This window comes from Perissodus microlepis, chromosome 6 (genome assembly GCF_051167445.1).
Source record: "Perissodus microlepis isolate ML-2025 ecotype Zambia chromosome 6, ASM5116744v1, whole genome shotgun sequence".
NCBI classification, from domain to species: domain Eukaryota; kingdom Metazoa; phylum Chordata; class Actinopteri; order Cichliformes; family Cichlidae; genus Perissodus; species Perissodus microlepis.
The window spans coordinates 24150431-24170556 of NC_140466.1; the positions used below are offsets into that span (position 1 = coordinate 24150431).

Sequence of the window (20126 nt, forward strand, 5' to 3'; positions counted from 1 at the left end):
AAAAGGAGTCTGGTTTGAGCCATGGGAAACAGTCTCATAATCATACTTTTGGCAGTTAGTGTGATCTTCATGTAACTCTCAGGAAGGCATTTTCTTGTCAGATAAAAACAACTGACGTTAATGCCCTACAGCCTGAGTTTGACATTGAATTATTTGCTTATTACCCGTTAATCCGCAGTACCCCTACTGAAAAGAAGAACTAGTGAACACAGGAAGAAAAGCAGTGAGTAGAGATGTCATTGTCAGCAGTTTATTGATATTTTGCAAGCAGAAAAACAAGACTTAAAATGAGCCACACAACCAGTAAGTGGGAGCTAACGAGCAGCAGGGCAATGGGATAAAAGTGTCGTGATGCTGGTTTGTTCTCTGTCATGGCGCCAGCCTCAGGGTCCTCCCACTGCCCAATGTCTCCCTGGGTCAGTCGACTGCAGGAGTGCCCATCAGAATGAAAACAGAACGAACAGAGAGAGTGTGAAAACACTATAGAGTTAGTCCAGTATAGATGCTGTCTAAGTAGGCTTTCTAGGAAAGGTCAGTTGATAAAGAGACCTGACAGGGCTAGTAGCACAAGGCCCACTTAGACCCAGAGGTATTAGTACAGCCTGAATGCAGAATAGCAGCCACAGACAAGTAGACAATGACAGGTGGAGTAAAAGTGTGAGAACCATGCCATGAAAAACACTGCAGTGTAAGCCATGAAGAAATGGCCTGATTAAAGTATGAACAAGGTCCTAAGTAAACAATCTTTTTTATAGCAGCAGTTTGAAACATGAGACTTGTTTTTTCACATAGCTGATTTCCTTTCTGTGAAATCATTCACATCAGGTTTAGGACAGATTAGCATCACTGTCAGCAGCATTTAAAATATGTTTAGCAAATAGTGGAACTACTTAGACAAGCGAGGACCTTTGTTTTCATCTTTTCTCCTTTCTGAACTGTCTGCCCCACCTCATATCTTTTCACTTGTGCCAGATATTCCAGTCGGTCAGATCATCCTGTTATCCTTCTGTGTCTTTGAACTTTTGTCTCCAGTACCTCCCATCTCCTTTTCCCTTCTTTGAAAGATTTATTGTACCCTTGTGAACTCTGGCTGCAGGATACACTTGTCAACGAGTATATTCTGCAACTTATCTGCAACACTTTTTGCTTTTTTCCATAAATTCATTAAAATGCCCTTTGTTTACTGAATTCTTTTGCTTTTGGCGTCTGATTGCAAATAATTTTGGAACCACTTTCAATTAAAAAACAACTGCACAGATGGGGAGAGGGACAGGAAACCTGTCGTCAACCAGTCACAATCTCACTTGGACTGACTGCACTTGTAAACAGATTTCTGAAGATTTGCAAATATTTGCTGTCTAATTCATACATGCAGACAGATTGCGAACAAGCTGCAATCAATCGGAGTCAGTCTGCACTTATATCTGCAACATGTCAATGCATTTAGTTGCATTACGGGCTTGACTCAAGTGGCTGTCGGCTGGTTGAACTGGTTAAAACAAGGCCGTCATTTGGGAGTTAAAATGCTGTTGTGCAGCTACTACGTCACTATTTGTGGAGGAATTTCTGAATGACTATTTATAATCTAATAATTTCTTGCTGGACTGTGAATGTAAAGTTCTAGCAGCAGATTTATCAACTTTAATCTCAGTATTATCTCTAAGGGAAGAGAATGGGGTCAAGTAATTGTCATGGCTTCACAGTTTATACATCTCTGCAGTCACAAGCTTAATTAACTGGGGTTCTCACTGAATATAATTTGGTACTGTTTTGGTTCACGGCTTTACATAGTTTCTGTTCATTTGCAGTTTTAGGAAGAACCTTTTTGTCCTGATTGCACACTGCAAACCATCCCATCAGTTAAAATGTTACTTATTACTAAAGGTTCTAGGAGTTTGGTAACTCATTCCATCACCTGCCATCAGCTGTCCCATACATGTCAGTCCCACGGACATTTCAGATGTGCATTTCACCAGTGTCCTTGCCAAAGTTATGCAGTTAAACCTCATCAGATTTAGGCAGATGTGAATGTTTCCCTGCTGGCAAACACACAAACACTAAACCACAGGACTAACAGGAACATGCATTGCTGCCTCTGAATGTGTGAGGAATGGTGATGCTGGTGGAGGGAAGGGAATGTTGATCATCTAATGGTGATGGGCCGGGAGGAAAATTTGCAGATAAAATGCCTTTGATGTGTGTGATGGGTGGTGTGGATGCAGGTTATTACTTGTAATACATGCTTGTAATGACAAGCATACTTCAGGCTTATTCCATTCTACTGCTAAATGTAGCAAGATTAAGAGTGTGGTAACCAAAACATTGGAAAATTGATATTTTTCTTACTTGCCTGTAACAGTATCTAGTAAGATTTTTAGAATTTGAGTTTCAGTAAAAACAGCCTCGCACGTATACTCTGAATACATAAACCAACAGATCCTGAAAGTAACTTCACTTGAAGAGAGGAGACGACGGCAGAAATCTCTGATCACCAAGATATTTTTCGTTGAGCAAAGAATCCGCATTTATGACTAACTTTTTAAGTGCAGTCTGTTTAGGACTGGCTTCTGATGCCTCCTTTAATACTGTCTTACCTGCGCATGCAGTCCAGAGCGCGCACGAAGAAGTCCTTGCTGAGCTGGTGTTCATCACGTAAGAGAGCGCACTGCTCTAGAGTGACAGACATGGATGTTCGGTCTTTGGCACTTTTACAGCTGGTAAACCTGATGCCATTTAACCTTCGGCAGATCTGGTGGAAAGTGGATGAGGGAAAAAAACCAACATCACAGTTGGTTTGGCATACATCATGAAGGCAAAATGTTGTGAAGTGACTCATCTTGTTTTACATATCCTGACGTAGACACGCGCACACATCTGCCACGTGATTAGTGTTTTCATTTTTATGTCATCCTTGCTTCACTCTGATGCATCCCTAGTATTGATAACCTGCAGAAGGCTCACTTGCATGCATAAAAGCTCGAGAAGGAGCTTTCGCTCATTTCCGTCTGCCCTGGCATTACTCCTCATTTGCCTTTGTAGTTTCAAGTTACTCATTATTAGTTGAGGTGTGTTTTACTTTTACCTCTGCCAAGGATGATTCAGGTAATGTTCACGTGCTTGTGTGTTATCATTCTTTCAAAAGTTGTGAATGAATTTTGATAAAACGTTGTAGGGATGTAGACTGAGTTTCTGTTAACAGTCCGTTAAAATTTAGTTTTCATCCATGAGGTCTTCAAATTCAACTTCATCTTTTAAAAACCAAAATGGACCAAAAGTCTTATAACTTCATTAAATGCAATTCTTACAAGTGTAGTGTGTACTGCCAACAAATCGAATACATACAGTGGTCCCTCGCTATAACGCGGTTCACCTTTCGCGGTCTCGCTGTTTCGCGGATTTATTTTTGTGTAATTTTTCCGTGTTTCTTTTCTTTTTTTTTTCTATAAGAGCGAATTGTGTTCTGCGTCCTGATTGGCTGTAGACCATTGTCAATCAATCTCGCGCCATGTCTCCTGCACAGTACACAATGCGTTCAGCTTGTCAAATTTACATAAATCTGATCGCTTAGCAGTGTGACTGTACTGTATGTTTGTAAGTTTTCTCCCCAACAAACAACAATGTCGACGAAATGTTTTGCACCATCTATGGCACCCGTGGGCGCCTTTGGTTTTATTCTATAATACTGGACTTATTTTTCTATGAAGGTTTGAACTTTGAGAGTGTTTAAACAGATTTAAAGTATCATGTCACATTTGACCTCTGACCTCTCCCTCAAGGTCAATAGATTTATCTGAAGAATCTGATCTGAAGTGATAATAATGCCATATTGAGCTGTTTAAAACTATGTTTCTCTATAAAAGCCTGCTACAAACTTAAAGTATGCTTAAAAAGAACCAAGAAGACAACATGAATATATACAAAATACAATATCGTTCCCTTCAAAGTAATTACCATCCAGACAGTAAAAACAGTAGAAGCCTCACCGTTCCAGCAGTCCACAGTATCTCCACATTCTTTTTCTTCTTCGCGACTACATTCTGGCCCAAAGTTTCAAGTAATTCCTTTATGTCGGTCTGTGTCTGAAAACACGGTAGACCTGTTTGCACAAAACAAAAACAGAGGTTAATGAGGACAAGCTTCAGGCTGTAGATCAAGTGTGGATATTTCTTTCACAGAAATGTTTTACATGTTAAAATTCACGGTTGCTTTATAAAAGGTGTGAACCATTCCAATAGGATTATAGTACACATTATTCACCCACACAAAAAAAATATGTTAATACTGTTTTCTGCACATAAACACATGAGACCAAAGATGAAGATGTTTCTTTAGTAAAAATGATTTTAAAGTTGTGCACTTACATTCTAGTGGCACCTTTTCACTTAATGATTTGTAATAGGCTTCTAATGTCTCAAAGTTCTTCTGGTTTATTCTTTCTTGTAGAGAGATATCTCCAAACCTACGAGCAGAACAGAGTGTAAGATCGGTTAGGGAAAAAATATTTATCCTGATAGGCAGTTTGTGTGAATCCTGGCCAACCCTGCCCCAAACATGGTTCAGCGGGGTGGTCTCTGGATATGGTGTTTGTTACTGGTGTATTTTTTTTGTCATAGCCCGTTGTACGCCAGTGGTGCGAGTATCAGTTATTATGCAAATGTACTGTTTATAAGGTTGGGGAAATCTGCAGTCAGATGAAAACAAAGAAGTCACTTTGATGAGTGAAAACTCTACATCCAGATGAACAGAGTTGCTTCTTCTGTAGAGTTTCGGGCCTCTTGGTGTTGTTGAGCTGGTGCGTCCTGGATGAATGTTGGTTTTGAACATTCCTAGAGTTTTTTGGTATTTCTCTGATAAGTTTATATTTGGTTTTCAGCCTCCCACACTTGCACTAAAATTGAACTTCATATGGAGAGCTCCATTGAAAGGTGATGTTAGGTTCAACTTCAGAAGTCTTGCCTGTTTAATTTTGAATGAAATAACAAGAAAGCAGCCCTCATATGGCCACAGAACTGCTAGTCAGCCAGCTGCTCATATGCTTTCAATCTCTGAAAGTATGTTGGGTTTTTTTTTTTGTAAAACTCATTAAATCACAGCTGAAAGTCTGCACTTCAACCACACGTTAATTGTTTGATTTGTGGTGGTGGTGTACAGAGGCAAAATGATCAAAGTTTCCCCCAAAAAAGCATATACACCTAACTGTATATATGCAGATGTAATGTCCAAAGACCCACTGGATTAGCAGCAAGAGAAAACAAACTTAAAAACTACCTATAATTTATGCCTAAATTGATTCAGCAAATACACTATCAAACAGACAAATAATTCCTATTTTAAGGTCAATGCGTACAATAAGTCAAAGTTTACGTAGGAACCAGAAAGAAGAAACTTCAGAAGATTATGAAAAGGTCCATCAGAAGTTTTATAAACCGGACACAAATTTTTCTTCCATTTCCTTCAAAACTGTCACGTTTCCATGAGAGACCCATAAACCTTACCAAACTTTCCAAAGATCACAAATCTTTTAGTGCCTCTTGCAAACATGAAGAGCTGACTCGAAGCCAATCAAAACCTACAATGAATCATTTCTACCAAAATAAATTATGTTTTTGATAGAAACTCTCAGCACTCCACGCAGGGGAGCTTCCAGCTACCGGATGGAAAGGCGCCTCTGGCTAGACAATGGAATTCAAAGAGTGCGCAAAGCCAAGATGAATGAAGATGTACCATTACATTTTAGCCACGTTAAAAAAAAGCAAACTATAAAACACAACTTGGAGATACTGTAAGCAGTTGGAACTTGGTTGGATCACTGGGTGAAAGGTCATTCAAAGTAAGGGAGGTGAAAGCATTGAGAAGGGCCGTGGTAAAGGTTCAAAAGGCTCAAAGGTCAGGGAAGAGTACAGCAGGCAGGTTTCTACGCCAAAAATAATGTTGTTATTGTTTATGTAACAGCAGCTATATGTGCTTTTTCTTTAAAGCCATAATCACTATTTATCACGTAGCAGAACTAAAAACAATAAAGGCACTTAGTAAAAAAATGTGAATATGCTATTAGTGGGTTGGATGCCTCCAGCTATAACTAAACAACAATAATCTTTTAGTTATAGCTATAGATTTAAAGCATTTCCTTTAGAAATGACAATAGGATCTGTGTTTAGATCAGCACATACACAGTGCTCGTCTTCATGTGCACTGGAGTGGAGCAAAGAATATCCAGGTTACCTTTCTGCTATTGTTTGTTGTTCATTAATCCCCACGTTAAAGAGCACCGGGAATACTCGGAGAAGCTTTCCCTCCTTGATTTCCTCTGGTAAGGTATGGAAAACCAGTTTAGGTAATGGCACTTCTACAGTGAAGTGGTCTCTAAATGCAAAGAGAAAGTGAGAGAGAGAGAAAATAAGGATTAAGACGGTGAAACATCCATCAAAAAAGTAATTTGATACATTTTACCGCATGACAGAAGTGATATGTTTGGGAAGTTCTATAACGTGATACCTAAGACAGGCCTGAACAAGATGTAACGAGAGAAACTGATGGTGTGTATCCTCAAAGAGTGGCACGGAAGTGGGAGGTGCCACAGGAGTGTAATATCACACCAGACACAATGCTCAAGGTAAGCAATAAGAAAAAACAGCTTGACCTCTCAACAGCTGTCCAACACGTGAGCAAAGGTTCTCTTCAAAGATGGGAAAGGACATTCGTGATCAGCTGATTTGAACTTTTAAACCAATGTACAAAACTGCTGTGGACTGAAGCCAGAGAATATCTGTATCAACAGCTCATCCGTATATGGAGTAAAGTTCACCTGGTTACCAGTTGTATTGTGAAGCTATGCTACCTGCAATACTATTAAATAATTCTTTTCCCCTATGGGAGGTATCTTCGATTAGGCTAAATTTTTCTTTCAAACTTTTCTCGACTGAACTGCACTAAATAAATGCTAAAGTGGTTTTTAACTTTTTGTCTTACAAGACTGTGTGAAATCATAATCACGTATAACAATTGTTAAAATATGGACTTTCCCATACTCAGTAGTCACTCTTTTCCGCCACTTGCACAGTGTGGTGGCAGATTTCTTTTCTCATGTATTAATCACATATTTAATCATATCACATTAGTTACAGTAATATCACTTTCTCACTTTACTATAGTAAGAGCACTCCTGTCACTAGTTTACATGCATGTGGAATGTTAACACAGTGAGGCCATTGTAATGCGAGACGTTAAACAGATAGCGGGACTCCTTCTGCTTATCAGGGATGTAAATCCTTCGGTGACGGCCAAGCAGAAAACAAGGTCATAATTCTCTCTGTGAGGGAGAAGGTTTATTAAACCCACTTCAAATCAAGCTCACTGGGTGTGTTGCAGGTTATTGTTAAATTTTCCACGACAACAGTTAACTACTACTTGACACAGTTCCACACTTGTTTTATCTTCTAATACAAGGATAATAAAAATAATACACACATGCATGTGTATTGTTTTTTAAAACATCAAATAACAATTCAAATAATAATTACATTATATCTCAGTGACTCTGCATTTATTGAATGCTAGCTACTTTTGACAACATCAAAATCCAGATATGAAGAGGAAAGTTTCCACCTGCATTCCTGAATGAGCCACAGTGAACAGATACTTGTCTAAGTGAAAACGTCTGGAATTCAGCCCACTCGTAATTATGCTGTGTCATCCTAAGACTTTTTAAAGTAATCAATTTTAGTTGCTTTTGGTGCTGAAATTAACAACATGTGCACTAGAGAGGAAATGATGGTTTTACAAGTGGAGGCCGTTGACATTTTTTTCCCTCCTAGTTTTCCTGACTGTTTTTCACTAATAGACACACAATTACATTAGGAGAGGTGTGCAGGGGGGAACAGGATAAGCACTGCCAGAAGCCTACAAATGACGTCCAGTAGGCCACTGATGTGAATGTCTGACCAAAACATCAGAGACAGACTTCATGAGGTTGGCCTGAGGGTCCAGCATCCTTAGTGGATCGCGTGCTCTGTGCCCGGCACCGTGGAGCATGATTGGCATTTGCCATAGAGTAGAATACCAGAGTTGGCAGGTCCACCACTGGACCTGCCTGTGTCCTGTGCTTTTCACAAATGAGAGCAGGTTCCCCCTGAGCACATGTCACGGACATGAAAGGGTCGGTAGAAGCCGTGGAGAACGTTATGCTCCCTGTAACATCGTTCAGCATCACCGGTTTGATGGTGGGTCAGTGAGGCATATCCATGGAGGGATGCAGAGACCTCTAATAAGGCTAGGCAATGGCACCTTGACTGCTATTAGGTATCGCGATGAACCCGCCGGTGCAGTGGGTCCTGGGTTCCTCTTGGTACACAGCAATACCCTAGAGTATGCAGGCGATTCCTGGGGCTGAGATCCTGAGCCAACCAGACATAGTGGTGGTTGACAAGAAGCAGAGGACCACAGTTATGATACTGTGACAGTCCCAGTAGACAGCAACATTAGGAGCAAGGAAAACAAGAAAATCAAGCTTAAGTTTTTCTTTTTTCACAATATGAAACACAAAGGAAAGCACATGTGATGACCTACACTAAAGTGATACAAACAAGAAAAAAACCTGCTCCGATATTTTTTATGCTGCAGATCTGTGTTGGAGCTGGTGTGAGAGGGGTCCTGGATGTTTTGCATAAGTGCGCCAATTGTATCCTTAGTGAAACACAATGCAAGAGAAAACAACACTGTTTTGTAATGTCTGGCTTCCATTATAACAAAGTTCTTGTGTATTGTCCACCAGTTTTCATTGAACACTGAGAGTATGAATCCCCCTACTTTTGAAATATACAGACATTTCCCTTCTTTAAACTTAGATTTCCTCTATAAACAAAGAAACTCTCTCAAGCCAAAAACATTACTTTCTATGTTCGTATATCTCAATAAAACGAGTATAACTTGATTTGATGCTGATTTTCTGATCTCAGAGGTATATTAGAAACCATTAGTGGTGACCACATGTGCCGCAAATAAGTGTTTGGCCCGATTTCCTTCCTATAATTGGACTTGAGCAAGAAAACAAACAAAAAAAAAAACAAGGTCTCACCGTCGGCCACAAACTAAAGGCTGAAGGTCACTGAGGTCATCGGACTTGGCCTCTGTAATCTTGAACATGACTCTCTGCAGGTCTGAGATCCCCACTTCCATGTCTTCCAGCATCCCAAACTCTTCACCTATAGCGGCCACAGAAAACAAGCTCGACAGTGATGTCAGTTGTTCTCGTTGCATGCATACACACAACAGGGCATGTTTAGCTCAGATAACAAAGAACATAACTGAGAAACCTCCCTCCCTTGTATTTATTCAACTCCTAATGTTACTAACTGTTCTCTTTATTTCTATGACAAACATTAACAGGAGATACACCATTTTCCAGGTCACAATTAAAGGATGAAGAAATATGGGTGTCGGTAATGAAGGCATTTAGCCAAAAACAACACTGCAGTGACTCACCTTGCCTCACACTACAGCTTAATCATTCACCTTCCTAGTCTGACTTGCTTAAACGTGCTGGGATTTACTTGACAGCAAACACAAACAGTAAAATTCAATGTAGGTCGTGAGGTCACCGGCGTGATTTCACTCACTGTAGGTGCTGAGCAGGCTCTCAAACTGAGCAACCAGGCCAACGAGGTGAAGCTGCCTCAGGAAGCCTTTGTCCTGCATTCCCGCGTACAACCGCATGACGAAGCCACAGGCCAAGGCTGCCAGCTGTTTAACACACAAACACACAAACACTAAGACATTTTCAAACAAGCAACTATGCAGCAAACACTAAACGGTGAACCAAGAATACACTGGGTCCAAAATACTGCGATTCAGCTCAATTATAAAGGATCAGAACCTGCAGCCACTTTCACATCACAACAAATGTGTTACTTGAATCCATGTTACTCCTTTTATTTACTTGCTCATGCTCATTTAATGTTGATGTATACAGCAGAGACATGCGAATGAGTCCTACTGGAGTAAACCCTTTAAATATAAAACATAGTTCAGAGCCTAACAAATACATGACTCCACACCCTGAGTTCTACAGTATGCAAACATGACGTAATATACAACCAACATTTTATATTGTTTGCACTGATTATGCTGTACTTTGGACCACGAGGGAAAAAAATTAGATGACAAAATCCTTTACAGCTCGAGCTGCTATTGCATAAAGCAGTGAATGGGCAGCAGATTTATGATTCATTCATGAGAAGAGAAAGTATCGACAAATAGTACTATCTTAAAAGAAAAAGCAAAAATCTTTCAGATTAAATTCAGATGAAGAGAAGCTCCATGCTCTGGAGCAGCGGTCCCCAACCTTTTTTGCGCCACGGACCGGTTTATGCCCGACAATATTTTCACAGACCGGCCTTTAAGGTGTCGCGGATAAATACAACAAAATAAAACTAGTACCGGTACCGAAAAAAAGAACATTTATTCATAACACACGTGAAAAGACCAAGGAAAACCGAGTAAACGATAAAAACGATACCAAAATAACGCTGAAAACCGATAAAAGCCCTGAAAACTATACATTTCACACCTGAGCCTCAACTCTCGCGGCCCGGTACCAAACGACTCACAGACCGGTACCGGTCCGAGGCCCGGGGGTTGGGGACCGCTGCTCTGGAGGACTCCTAAAGAGTTGTTTATTATGCCAGTGCAGCCACCTACTGCCTGACTGAAGACTATGTCTCGCCTCTGCTGGAGCAGGAAGCCCTGTGGAATGCTGCAGGCTGCCTCCTGCAGGAGCACAAAGGTCATGGCTCTCTTCGCCTTCTCCACCACCTCCATCACGCAGTCCTTTAACCGGGTCACCAGAGGACACAACTGCTCCCTCCAGTCACCTGTGAAAAAGAGATGCAATGGGGAACATCTTAATCACAGCAAGCGATTTCTCTGCGAGGTCAAGCACTGTATGTTGCAGTGTGAGGTGGAAGGCCCCACACAAAAATGCAACTTGGCTTGAAACACTGAAAAGGCGGCAGCAAGGCACAAAATTAATGAAAAAAAAGTGTAGGTTTATCTTATATGCATTGATCAGTTTTACTGTGGTCTGTTTACTTTAAATCCAATTATTCTTCCTAAACTGGCAACTTGGTGATTTTTCTTACTATTTCCATCTGTTTCTGGCTGATTTGAACATAAAAATATCTCAGCGAGCAATAAAATTATTATTATCTCTGTTTTTTAAAAGGCACATATGAAAATTAGGGTAGAAAATTGGTAAATTAAAAAAGAAATCCTCACGCTAAACTGTATCGTGTTGAAGGCCTCATTCACAAACAGTGCGCATAGAAGATTTAGCTTGTTGTTTGTATGCTACAATCTAATGATGAAGAACAACCTCATTCTTACAAAACATTTTACACTTTTCCAAAACACCATGAGCCAAAGTTTCTGAGAATTAGGATTAAAGGCCTATAATAAATAAATAAATAAATAAATAACATAATTCATTAAATATGACCTACTGGCTGTCAACCCCTCACAGTCTTAATTCTTAGCATCATCCCATCGATGTTGGAGAACCTGGATGTTTTTTTAATAACTGCCCTGCGTTACTCATCCTGGGCTGACAGATCAGGTGTTACTGCACCACCTGCTTGTAAACCATGAACTGAAATCGTGCGTCTTTCCTGATTTCCTCCTTGGACACTATTGTTTCAGTTTCTACAGTTGAACTTTATCTTCTCTCATTTAAGTCATCACCTCACCCTCCGCCTGTAATTTTCTGTGGGGGTTTCAGAGTTGCAGTTAATATTCATATAAAATATTTACAGTCATGGCACAAAGATAATACGTACTCTTTCAAATATGAGGCTGTACTCGTACATAATAAAAATAAGACGAACAGAAAAACTAAGTCTAAACCAGAATCAGTGTGTGAAAAGTACAACCCATTATTCAGGTTGTAGATCCACATTTAGTAGCAAAATTTGGAAGTAATCTTTTTATGAATGATTTTATTGGTCAGAACTTTGAAACACTTTTCTGTGCAACATTGCAAAATTCATGTACAGCTCTCTGGTGGTCCTACCACAGCAGCTCCAGACCACGTGCTGCTATTACAGCACGTGTCCGATTCAGATCAATTTTAAAGGCGACCCGATATGAATTTTTTTTTTTTATCATGTCCTGTTACAAAAAAAACTTAGAATTTAAAGAGGGTGTATTTTCTTTTAACCATTACTGTAAATGTGAAGTATTGTGAGATATCGCCACAATTTTCCCGTCTACGCCAGACATTTGTGTGAAAGTTAGTGGGTGACTTGTTGACCTTTGATAACAAAAGTGTTTTTATACACTTCTTCTTTTATTACTTAAGTTAAATTACTGTGTTGTGTCGTGTCTTGCTGTACGTAGTGCCGACGTGGGACAGTTTTCCGATTTCATTGTACTATTGTACTATGTATGACTGTGCAATGACAATAAAGAGTTATCTTATCTCATCTTATCTTATCTTTAACTGACAAATTCTGACCACTTCATCCACGATTCCTGGATAAAGTTTAGGCAAAAGTGTTCAAGCAGACTGAAACTGCATCACCCCTCACCAATCATCACTACACATGCAATTCAAACTCTAAACATAAATTATCCTGTGCAGTACACATCAGACTGGAGGCCATATAAAAACATATTGTTGTGTTTAAAAATCAAATCACAACTAGTAGGGTACAACTACTTCTGGTCAGGAATCACTGGTATAGACTATATAATTTCTGTCACACTGTTATAATATTTAAGCTCTCATTGTACCGTATTATTATCAGCAAAAATCAAATAAATTATGCAATCCTTGTGACCTCTTTGTGGTTGTTTATTTTGGACATGCAGCAAACTCAAAATGTGTGCAGGAAACTTGCATTGCAGCTGTGATGATGCTTTCTCTGCATCCTTCACTGGTTTCTGATAAAGTCGAGCCTCTGAGTGGCCACCAGGGGGAAGTGTTGGTTAAGCAGTGCTCAAGATGAGTTTTCCAACCATACCACATATTCTTTCTGAGCTTCAACATATTGAAAAGTTCTCAGGAGGGAAGAGTGAATCATTGCGGACAAACAGACATGCACACAGTTTGATATGTACAGCATATCAAGCTTGCCCTTGCCCTGTCATAGAAATCACGTCTTATCTCATTCTGCAAATACTGCCTCTGCACAGAGGAGGAAACAAAACTCCAGCTGTCATCTCTTCACTGGCCCACCTGTCCAAACATGCAAACCCCCGCAGTGCCATCAAAAGCCCAGGATTCACAAAAGAGATAAAGCTTCTCTCATTATCCCCTCCATATTTGTATTTTGACAAGCAGATGACCACTTTCTCTGAGCCTGTCTTAATAAAGGTGCTCTGAGGATTGAGCTTATCTTTCAGAATGAACACTGGGGCTGATGGCCTTGTTTTCACCTGCTGGCTCACAAAGACACAATGACACAAAATGATACAAATGCACCAATGCCTCCACAGCATGTGTGTGTGATTGACACACACACACACACACACACACACACACACACACACACACACAGAGCCTCTCCTTGTCGCCTGGTCAGTCTAATGCCACTGCTCTGTGGCTCTGTGTGCCAATTGGCAGCTGCAGCAGTCTGGGCGCTTGTCTGAACACAAGCTTGAGGCAGGATTTCATTGGACGTAAGGGAAGACTGGGCAGCTTGTGGTCAACAGTGAATGGCTCTGCATACGAAATGTAGCTTTCATCCACTTCTCTGGCAACAATATGAATTTCTCATTTGCCAGTGCTTGAACAACAGGGAGTCTGCAACGCTGGAACTCTTTTCGATTCCAGCTTAAGATACTCTGAAAAATATGATGAACTACTCAATGTTATTTCTTTCCCACAGTAAAAATCTATGTACGAACGCTTAAAAATGTTTTTTTTGGGCTCAGAAGCACTTCTTAGCATTAAAAGGACTGCTGTTTAGTGACGGGAGCATAAATGGAAGGCCCATTACAATACAGTGGTATCACCACATGTTGCCTGTGACAGTGATGGATCGGTTAATGCATATTGTGCATTATAATTTGCATGAGGAAAATCACCAATGAGGCATTGGATTACCTGTTTAACTGAAGAGAAAAACAAAAATGTACAGACTGAAAAAAATGGGATGTTTCTGCTAAAGAAAACTTGCGAACAAAATAATAACAAAAGAAAGTTAAAGTCGGGCGATCGTGGCTCAAGAGTTCGCAGTTCGCCTTGTAATTGGAAGGTTGCCGGTTCGAGCCCTGGCTTGGACAGTCTCGGTCGTTGTGTCCTTGGGCAAGACACTTCACCTGTTGCCTACTGGTGGTGGTCAGAGGGCCCGGTGGCGCCAGTGTCTGGCAGCCTCGCCTCTGTCAGTGCGCCCCAGGGTGGCTGTGGCTACAATGTAGCTTGCCATCACCAGTGTGTGAATGTGTGTGTGGATGACTGGATGTGTAAAGTGCTTTGGGGTCCTTAGGGACTAGTAAAGCGCTATACAAATACAGGCCATTTACCATTTACCAAATTAGCTGCAGTGTTAAGGTAGAAATGTCAACTTTAAATACTGACATGGCATATAGCAGGAACTCCATGTATGTAGATGATCAACATGACCTGCTGAAGCTCAAACTGAGCATCAGAATGAGGAGGAAAGGTGATTTAAGTGATTTTCAAAGCGGCATGGTGCCTGTTGGGCTCGTATGAATTTTTCAGAAACTACTGCGTTTTCCCACACAGCCATCTCTAGGGTATGTACACAATTGTTCAAAAGAGAAAATATCTGGGCGAAAATGCCCTCATTGACGTCAGAGTTCAGAGGAGAGTGGACAGACTGCTTCAAGCTGATGGGAAGGCAACGGTACCTCAAATAACCATTCATAACAACCACTGTGTGTAGGTATGCATTTCAGAAGGCACAAAACTCTGAACCAGGGTATACAGCTGCAGAAGACCACACCGTGTGCCACTACTGTCAGCTACGCAGGCCGAGGCTACTATTCAGACTGGCTGTCAAATCTCAAGGTCTGACAAATCTCAAGCATTGATCTATCTTGCCCTGTATCATTGGTTTCAAGCTTGTGGTGGTGTAATAGTGTGAGGGACGTTTACTTTGTACACTTTGGGCCCCTTAGGGCCAAGTGAGCATCATTTGAGCACCATAGCATACCTGAATATACATCCATCCCACAGTGTACCCATCTTCTGATGGATGCCTCCAGCACAATAACGAGCCATGTCACAAAGCTCAAATCACGTCAAACCGGTTTGCTGAATATGACAGTGAGGTCACTGTACTCAGATGACCTCCATAGTCACGAGATCTCAATCCAACAGAGCACATCTGGGATGTGGTGGAACTGGAGATGTGTATCATGTCGTGCAGCAGCTGTCAGTATGGACCTAAATCTCTGAGGAATGTTTCCAGCACCTTGTTGACTCTATTTTACAAAGATTTAAGGAAGCTGCTACTGCAAGTTGTACCTAATGAAATAGACAGTGACGGTACATCCATATATATACGCACAGACAAACAGAGGTGGTAACCTACAACATAGATGAAGGAACTGTGATCAAACTGTAGTGTAGTATTGCTGGTTTGTAATAACGACCGCGGCCAGATCTGAATCCTAACGAGCAAAACATCACTGTATCATCAGCCAAATAAAGTTTTACTTTTGACTGACACAGCAATTATTTGGCCTGTCTAAGACTGTAAACGATGGGCTAAACAAACTGAAAATGTAATTTACCAGGATTGTGGGAGGTGATGACATCAGCTAGCTGATGTTCTGGGACTGGATCCTGCTTGGTGTTGTCTTCTTCCTGGAGTTTATCCACCATGGCGATTACACAGTTGAGACACTTGGCCACATTTGCCCACAGCCTGTCCTGAAAGAGCCAAATGCACAATCAGCAGTCAGATCAGTTGCTCTGATTACATCTGTGTCTTACTCACACTGTCTACCTTTGAGACTGTGAGGCAGAGCGAAAGGTTTTTATTTTATTTTTTTGCACAGTCCAAACTCCGAAAAGCCAAAAGGTCAAAAGGAAATGTCTGAAAGGATATTCTGAGATTACTTTTAAAGCATTTCCATTGTTTCAAGCTTTCTCTTTCTTCTCCTGAGCTCCTGCAGGTAACTGATGTATTGACACTTTTTCTCTGTGGATGTGTGTGTTGAAGGGGAGTGGGGGAATACATATTTTGGATATTTTCTTCTTAAAAATATGGGTTGAACACGTTATAATGATGGGAGATAATTAGGCATTGGTGTGGAGAAATCACGATGAACTCCTGCTGTCAGTGTGGCAGATGCTGTCCTCACACACAAAGAAAACTAACAGCCATAGACACGTCCATGAAAAGAAACGAGATGGCTTAAATTCACTGACAAGGATACCGCGTAATTATCTTCCGCAGTCAGTTTGTCATGATGAAATATTTAAACCCCCTTTGAGAAAAGAATCCACTTAAAAGACTAATGTTTGGTATGCAATCTAATTTTGTGAGTAATTATTTGCCATAGCAGATCTCTAATACAGTAATAGTTTTTGGCTTCCCCCTGTGTGCGCTCTACTGTAAGAAGCACCAGGGAAAACATCAGTTTGTCAAAACACACCGGTTTAAAATAAAATGATAACTCAATCACAATTTTTAAATGTTTCTAAATGACTTAGAAAAGCAGTCGGGCGTACCCATTCCTCCTCATCGTACTCTTTATGGTGGGGTATGGTGTCTTGGTGCTTCAGTGACAAAGGCTCTCCTCCAGCAGTTGTTTGGGTTCCTTCCACATTATTACACACCACTGTGGTCTCAGTGACCGACGTCGGTGGACTGTGGCCTGGAAGTCCCTGAATCGGGTTCTGATTCTGGTCATTGGTCTGGTTTGTGTGGCCTTGGTGTTGGCTCTGCGCCCGAGTCGACTTCTGGTTCTTGGAAACGTAGCCTGGCTGCGCTGCATGCAGCGCTAGGAGTGCACTCTTGACCAATTCATCCTTAAGTGTGTGAACAAATTGTTCTGTCTGCAGGAAAGAAAAGAGAGACAGATAAGAGGGGAAAAAAGATAGACACTGAAAGTTACTGTTGGATAGGACAACAAATACACATTTAAGTGCTGAAAAAGCAAAAGTGACAGAGTAAGTGAGCGGGATATAGAGAGACTGTCACGCTGCCGAGGGAGAACGGGTCGAAGAAAACACTGGTGGAGGCGAACTTGGAAGCAAGTAACTATTTTACAGAGGAAGTGAAAAGAAATAAGCAAAATGAACCCTCTCCTTCACCATAAAGGAGGTGCTCTCCATTACTGCAGCGCAGTCAGTAAGCCAAAAGAAAAGAAAAAAAGAAAAGAAACAAAGAACAAACAATTCAATTACTCCTCCTCCAGCCTGCTGCTCCGTGGAGCACACCTCCTTTGATCTTAAATTCACCAGCTACTGTAAGTTGATGATGAACCCGGTACCAAGGAGTCTTACGCCTGCCGCCGCTGTGTAAAAAATGATAAGGGCTCTCGAGAGTAATTGAGTTACCACTGCAATAAGCAATTCTATTACCACAGGAAATTCAGTCGAACAAAACACATAAGCCAAGCCCTCCATGAAAAGAAACCTACGAGGTCATTACATACATATATTTTCCACACAAACAGCCCTTTCCTGCTCCTATACCTCTCTTCCGTTGACTGAATAGTGAGATTATTGAAAGTGACAGGAATTATGGAGACTGCTTCGTCAGCAAGAAGGTAGGTAACTATTTAAAAACGTCCTGTCCCAGAAACAGAACTGACAAAAGCTGCGTATGGATGAAGTGTTTCTGAACTTTCCTCAGCTCGTGACCCATTTAAAATACGGCAGTGCCAGCTTGTTGATTTGTTAAGGCGAACATCTATTATTCATTGCAGATAACATTAACGTGATCAATATGGGGACACACTGGCCATAATCAGATCACAACAGCCAAAATTTAGGGCCTTCTGATGGATATCCGGGGCCAAGACTTCCTGTTCTGTGTGGCGGTCATTAATCATGAATGCAGACAGATTCTAAAAAGTGAATTAAAAATCTAAATGGTTGTCGGATGATAGCTGGTGCTTCCAAGATTGCACTTTGGCAAATGTGTTTTCTCCTGTGCTCCTTAATAGATACTGTCTACCTGCAAGTAAAGCCTCTTTAAATGTGATCAAACCTGGATGACAATGCAACACCACAAAGGTCATTTGCAGTGCCAACAATCTTTATTCCTTGGCAACAGATTCTTCATAATAATATACATTTATAAAGATAATATAATGCAAGTAAAAGGCATTCTCATTTTTTGCTTTTATTCCTCCGCGGGTGATTTTAAGCTACTTTTTTCTCCCTCTTGGTTTTTTTGTCACTTATATTTTACCATGCAATCAAACCCCCGTGAGTTTAAAGTCATCACACTTCACCAGTTATCTTTCTCCTTGTCCTTCTTAAGCCAATCAGTAACAACATCATGTACAGGGAGATGCAACCAAGGCCAAAATGATTCTGTTTTTTGGGGGTCAACTAACATGTTAATAGCCACTAATTAGTTAATTCACATTCTCTCAAACTTTTTGAGTCACTCTTCTAATGATCTTTGGTATAATAAAGTATACATAAATAATAATCATTAATAATACAGTTGTTGCTTCTGTTGATTTTTCAATACTCATCAATATGAATGAGCAGAACAAAAAAAGAAGAAAAAAAACATCCATCTTAACTTGTATCAGAGGTTTCGGTCAGAGGGGACAGCAACACTACTCACAGTAGAGTCTGTAATGATTATGACGATGAGATTCGTTTTTTTTAACTGGTTTGACATTGAGCATCTCTACCAATCACCCAATTATAGTAGAGTACAACCTGTTAGTTTAACTCTACTACCATCACAGGGGGAGCTTATGATCCATCTCCTATCCCTATTTATCATTGGGTTTGACCATCAAAGTATGCTGTTGGATGTTGGATCCATGGATTTCATTTGGTCCTGACTGCCACAACATTCCCAGGAATTTGTGTCTCTTCCTTGAAACAGGGATCTTTCACACACTACTCAAATGTGTTAACTATACTATGTAGCCACTATTGTGTGCAACTGTTCTTCTTCTTCTTCTTTTGGCTGCTCCCTTTAGGTATCGCCAAAGCAGATCATATGCCTTGGTGTCACCCTATCCGTAACACCCTCCTCTATCACACCAACCCTCTACATGTCCTCCTTCACTACATCCACAAATCCTGTCAGTGGCAGTTCCACCTTCAACATTTGTCCAATGTGTCCACATTCCTTTGACGCTCCAATGTATTCAATTCTAATCCTGTTCCCGATAATCAAGGAACCCAACGAAAGTCTTGAAATCTTCAACTCTGCTGCCTCCAGGTCAGCATTTGGTGAACGTTTGAGCAGAGAAGCCAAACAACAGCTAGACACAAAACACCACTGTATTTAATTCAAACCCTTAGGGTGGCTGTAGTTCAGGAGGTAGAGCAGGTCATCTACAACTTGGAAGATTAGTGGTTCGATCCCTGTCTGCCAAAGTATCCTGGGGCAAGACACTGAACCCCAAGTTGCTCTCTGATGTGTTCATTGAAGCATGAATGTTAGGTGTAGAAGAAATTGCTTGTATGAATGGGTGAGTGAGGGATGCTGTACAAAGTGTTTTGAGTACTTGAGTAGAAAAGTGCTATAAAAGAACATTTATATATATATATTCATTTCCCAATTCAAATGCCTTGTATGAATCCAAATGACTTATGAATATACTATACATGAGTCAGTTTGGACATTTATGATTTTTTTTCTCAGACTAACAAGAATAATTTTTTATTAAATTAAAAAAACAACAAATATATTCATCCATAGGTTGGGACATAAGCATATGAAGTCTTATAAAATATTTTCAAAACACTTTTCTATATGAGAAGAAAAAAGAGCCACATTTGACTAAGTATTGGAAACAATAAGGAGTAACTGGGCAATCAAAATGTAAATTTATATTCAAACTAAACTCTGCTTATCTGACCTCTGTGTTAATTCACAATCTATGCCACCCCATATTATTCATTTCTTGAGATTACAGAGGAAAGCCGCGTACTGTAAAACAATCTAGGTCATATTTGC

At 40.5% G+C, this 20126-nt stretch overlaps 1 protein-coding gene across 4 annotated transcripts in view; it reads right to left on the bottom strand.

Annotated features, from left to right (window-relative positions):
- Positions 1-236: 236 nt before the first annotated feature.
- Positions 237-20126, bottom strand: part of inpp4b (inositol polyphosphate-4-phosphatase type II B) — a 169875-nt gene continuing 149985 nt past the window's right edge. For all 4 annotated transcript variants that reach the window (XM_084931611.1, XM_084931612.1, XM_084931614.1 and 1 more), the window contains 10 exons: positions 16697-17023; positions 15754-15892; positions 10696-10868; positions 9615-9738; positions 9074-9200; positions 6223-6363; positions 4362-4459; positions 3984-4096; positions 2595-2749; positions 237-425 (listed from right to left, as the gene is read on the bottom strand). In XM_084931611.1, coding sequence (XP_084787737.1) covers positions 251-425; positions 2595-2749; positions 3984-4096; positions 4362-4459; positions 6223-6363; positions 9074-9200; positions 9615-9738; positions 10696-10868; positions 15754-15892; positions 16697-17023 — 1572 coding nt within the window. In that variant the 3' untranslated portion in view covers positions 237-250. The remainder of the gene's footprint in view (positions 426-2594; positions 2750-3983; positions 4097-4361; positions 4460-6222; positions 6364-9073; positions 9201-9614; positions 9739-10695; positions 10869-15753; positions 15893-16696; positions 17024-20126) is intronic.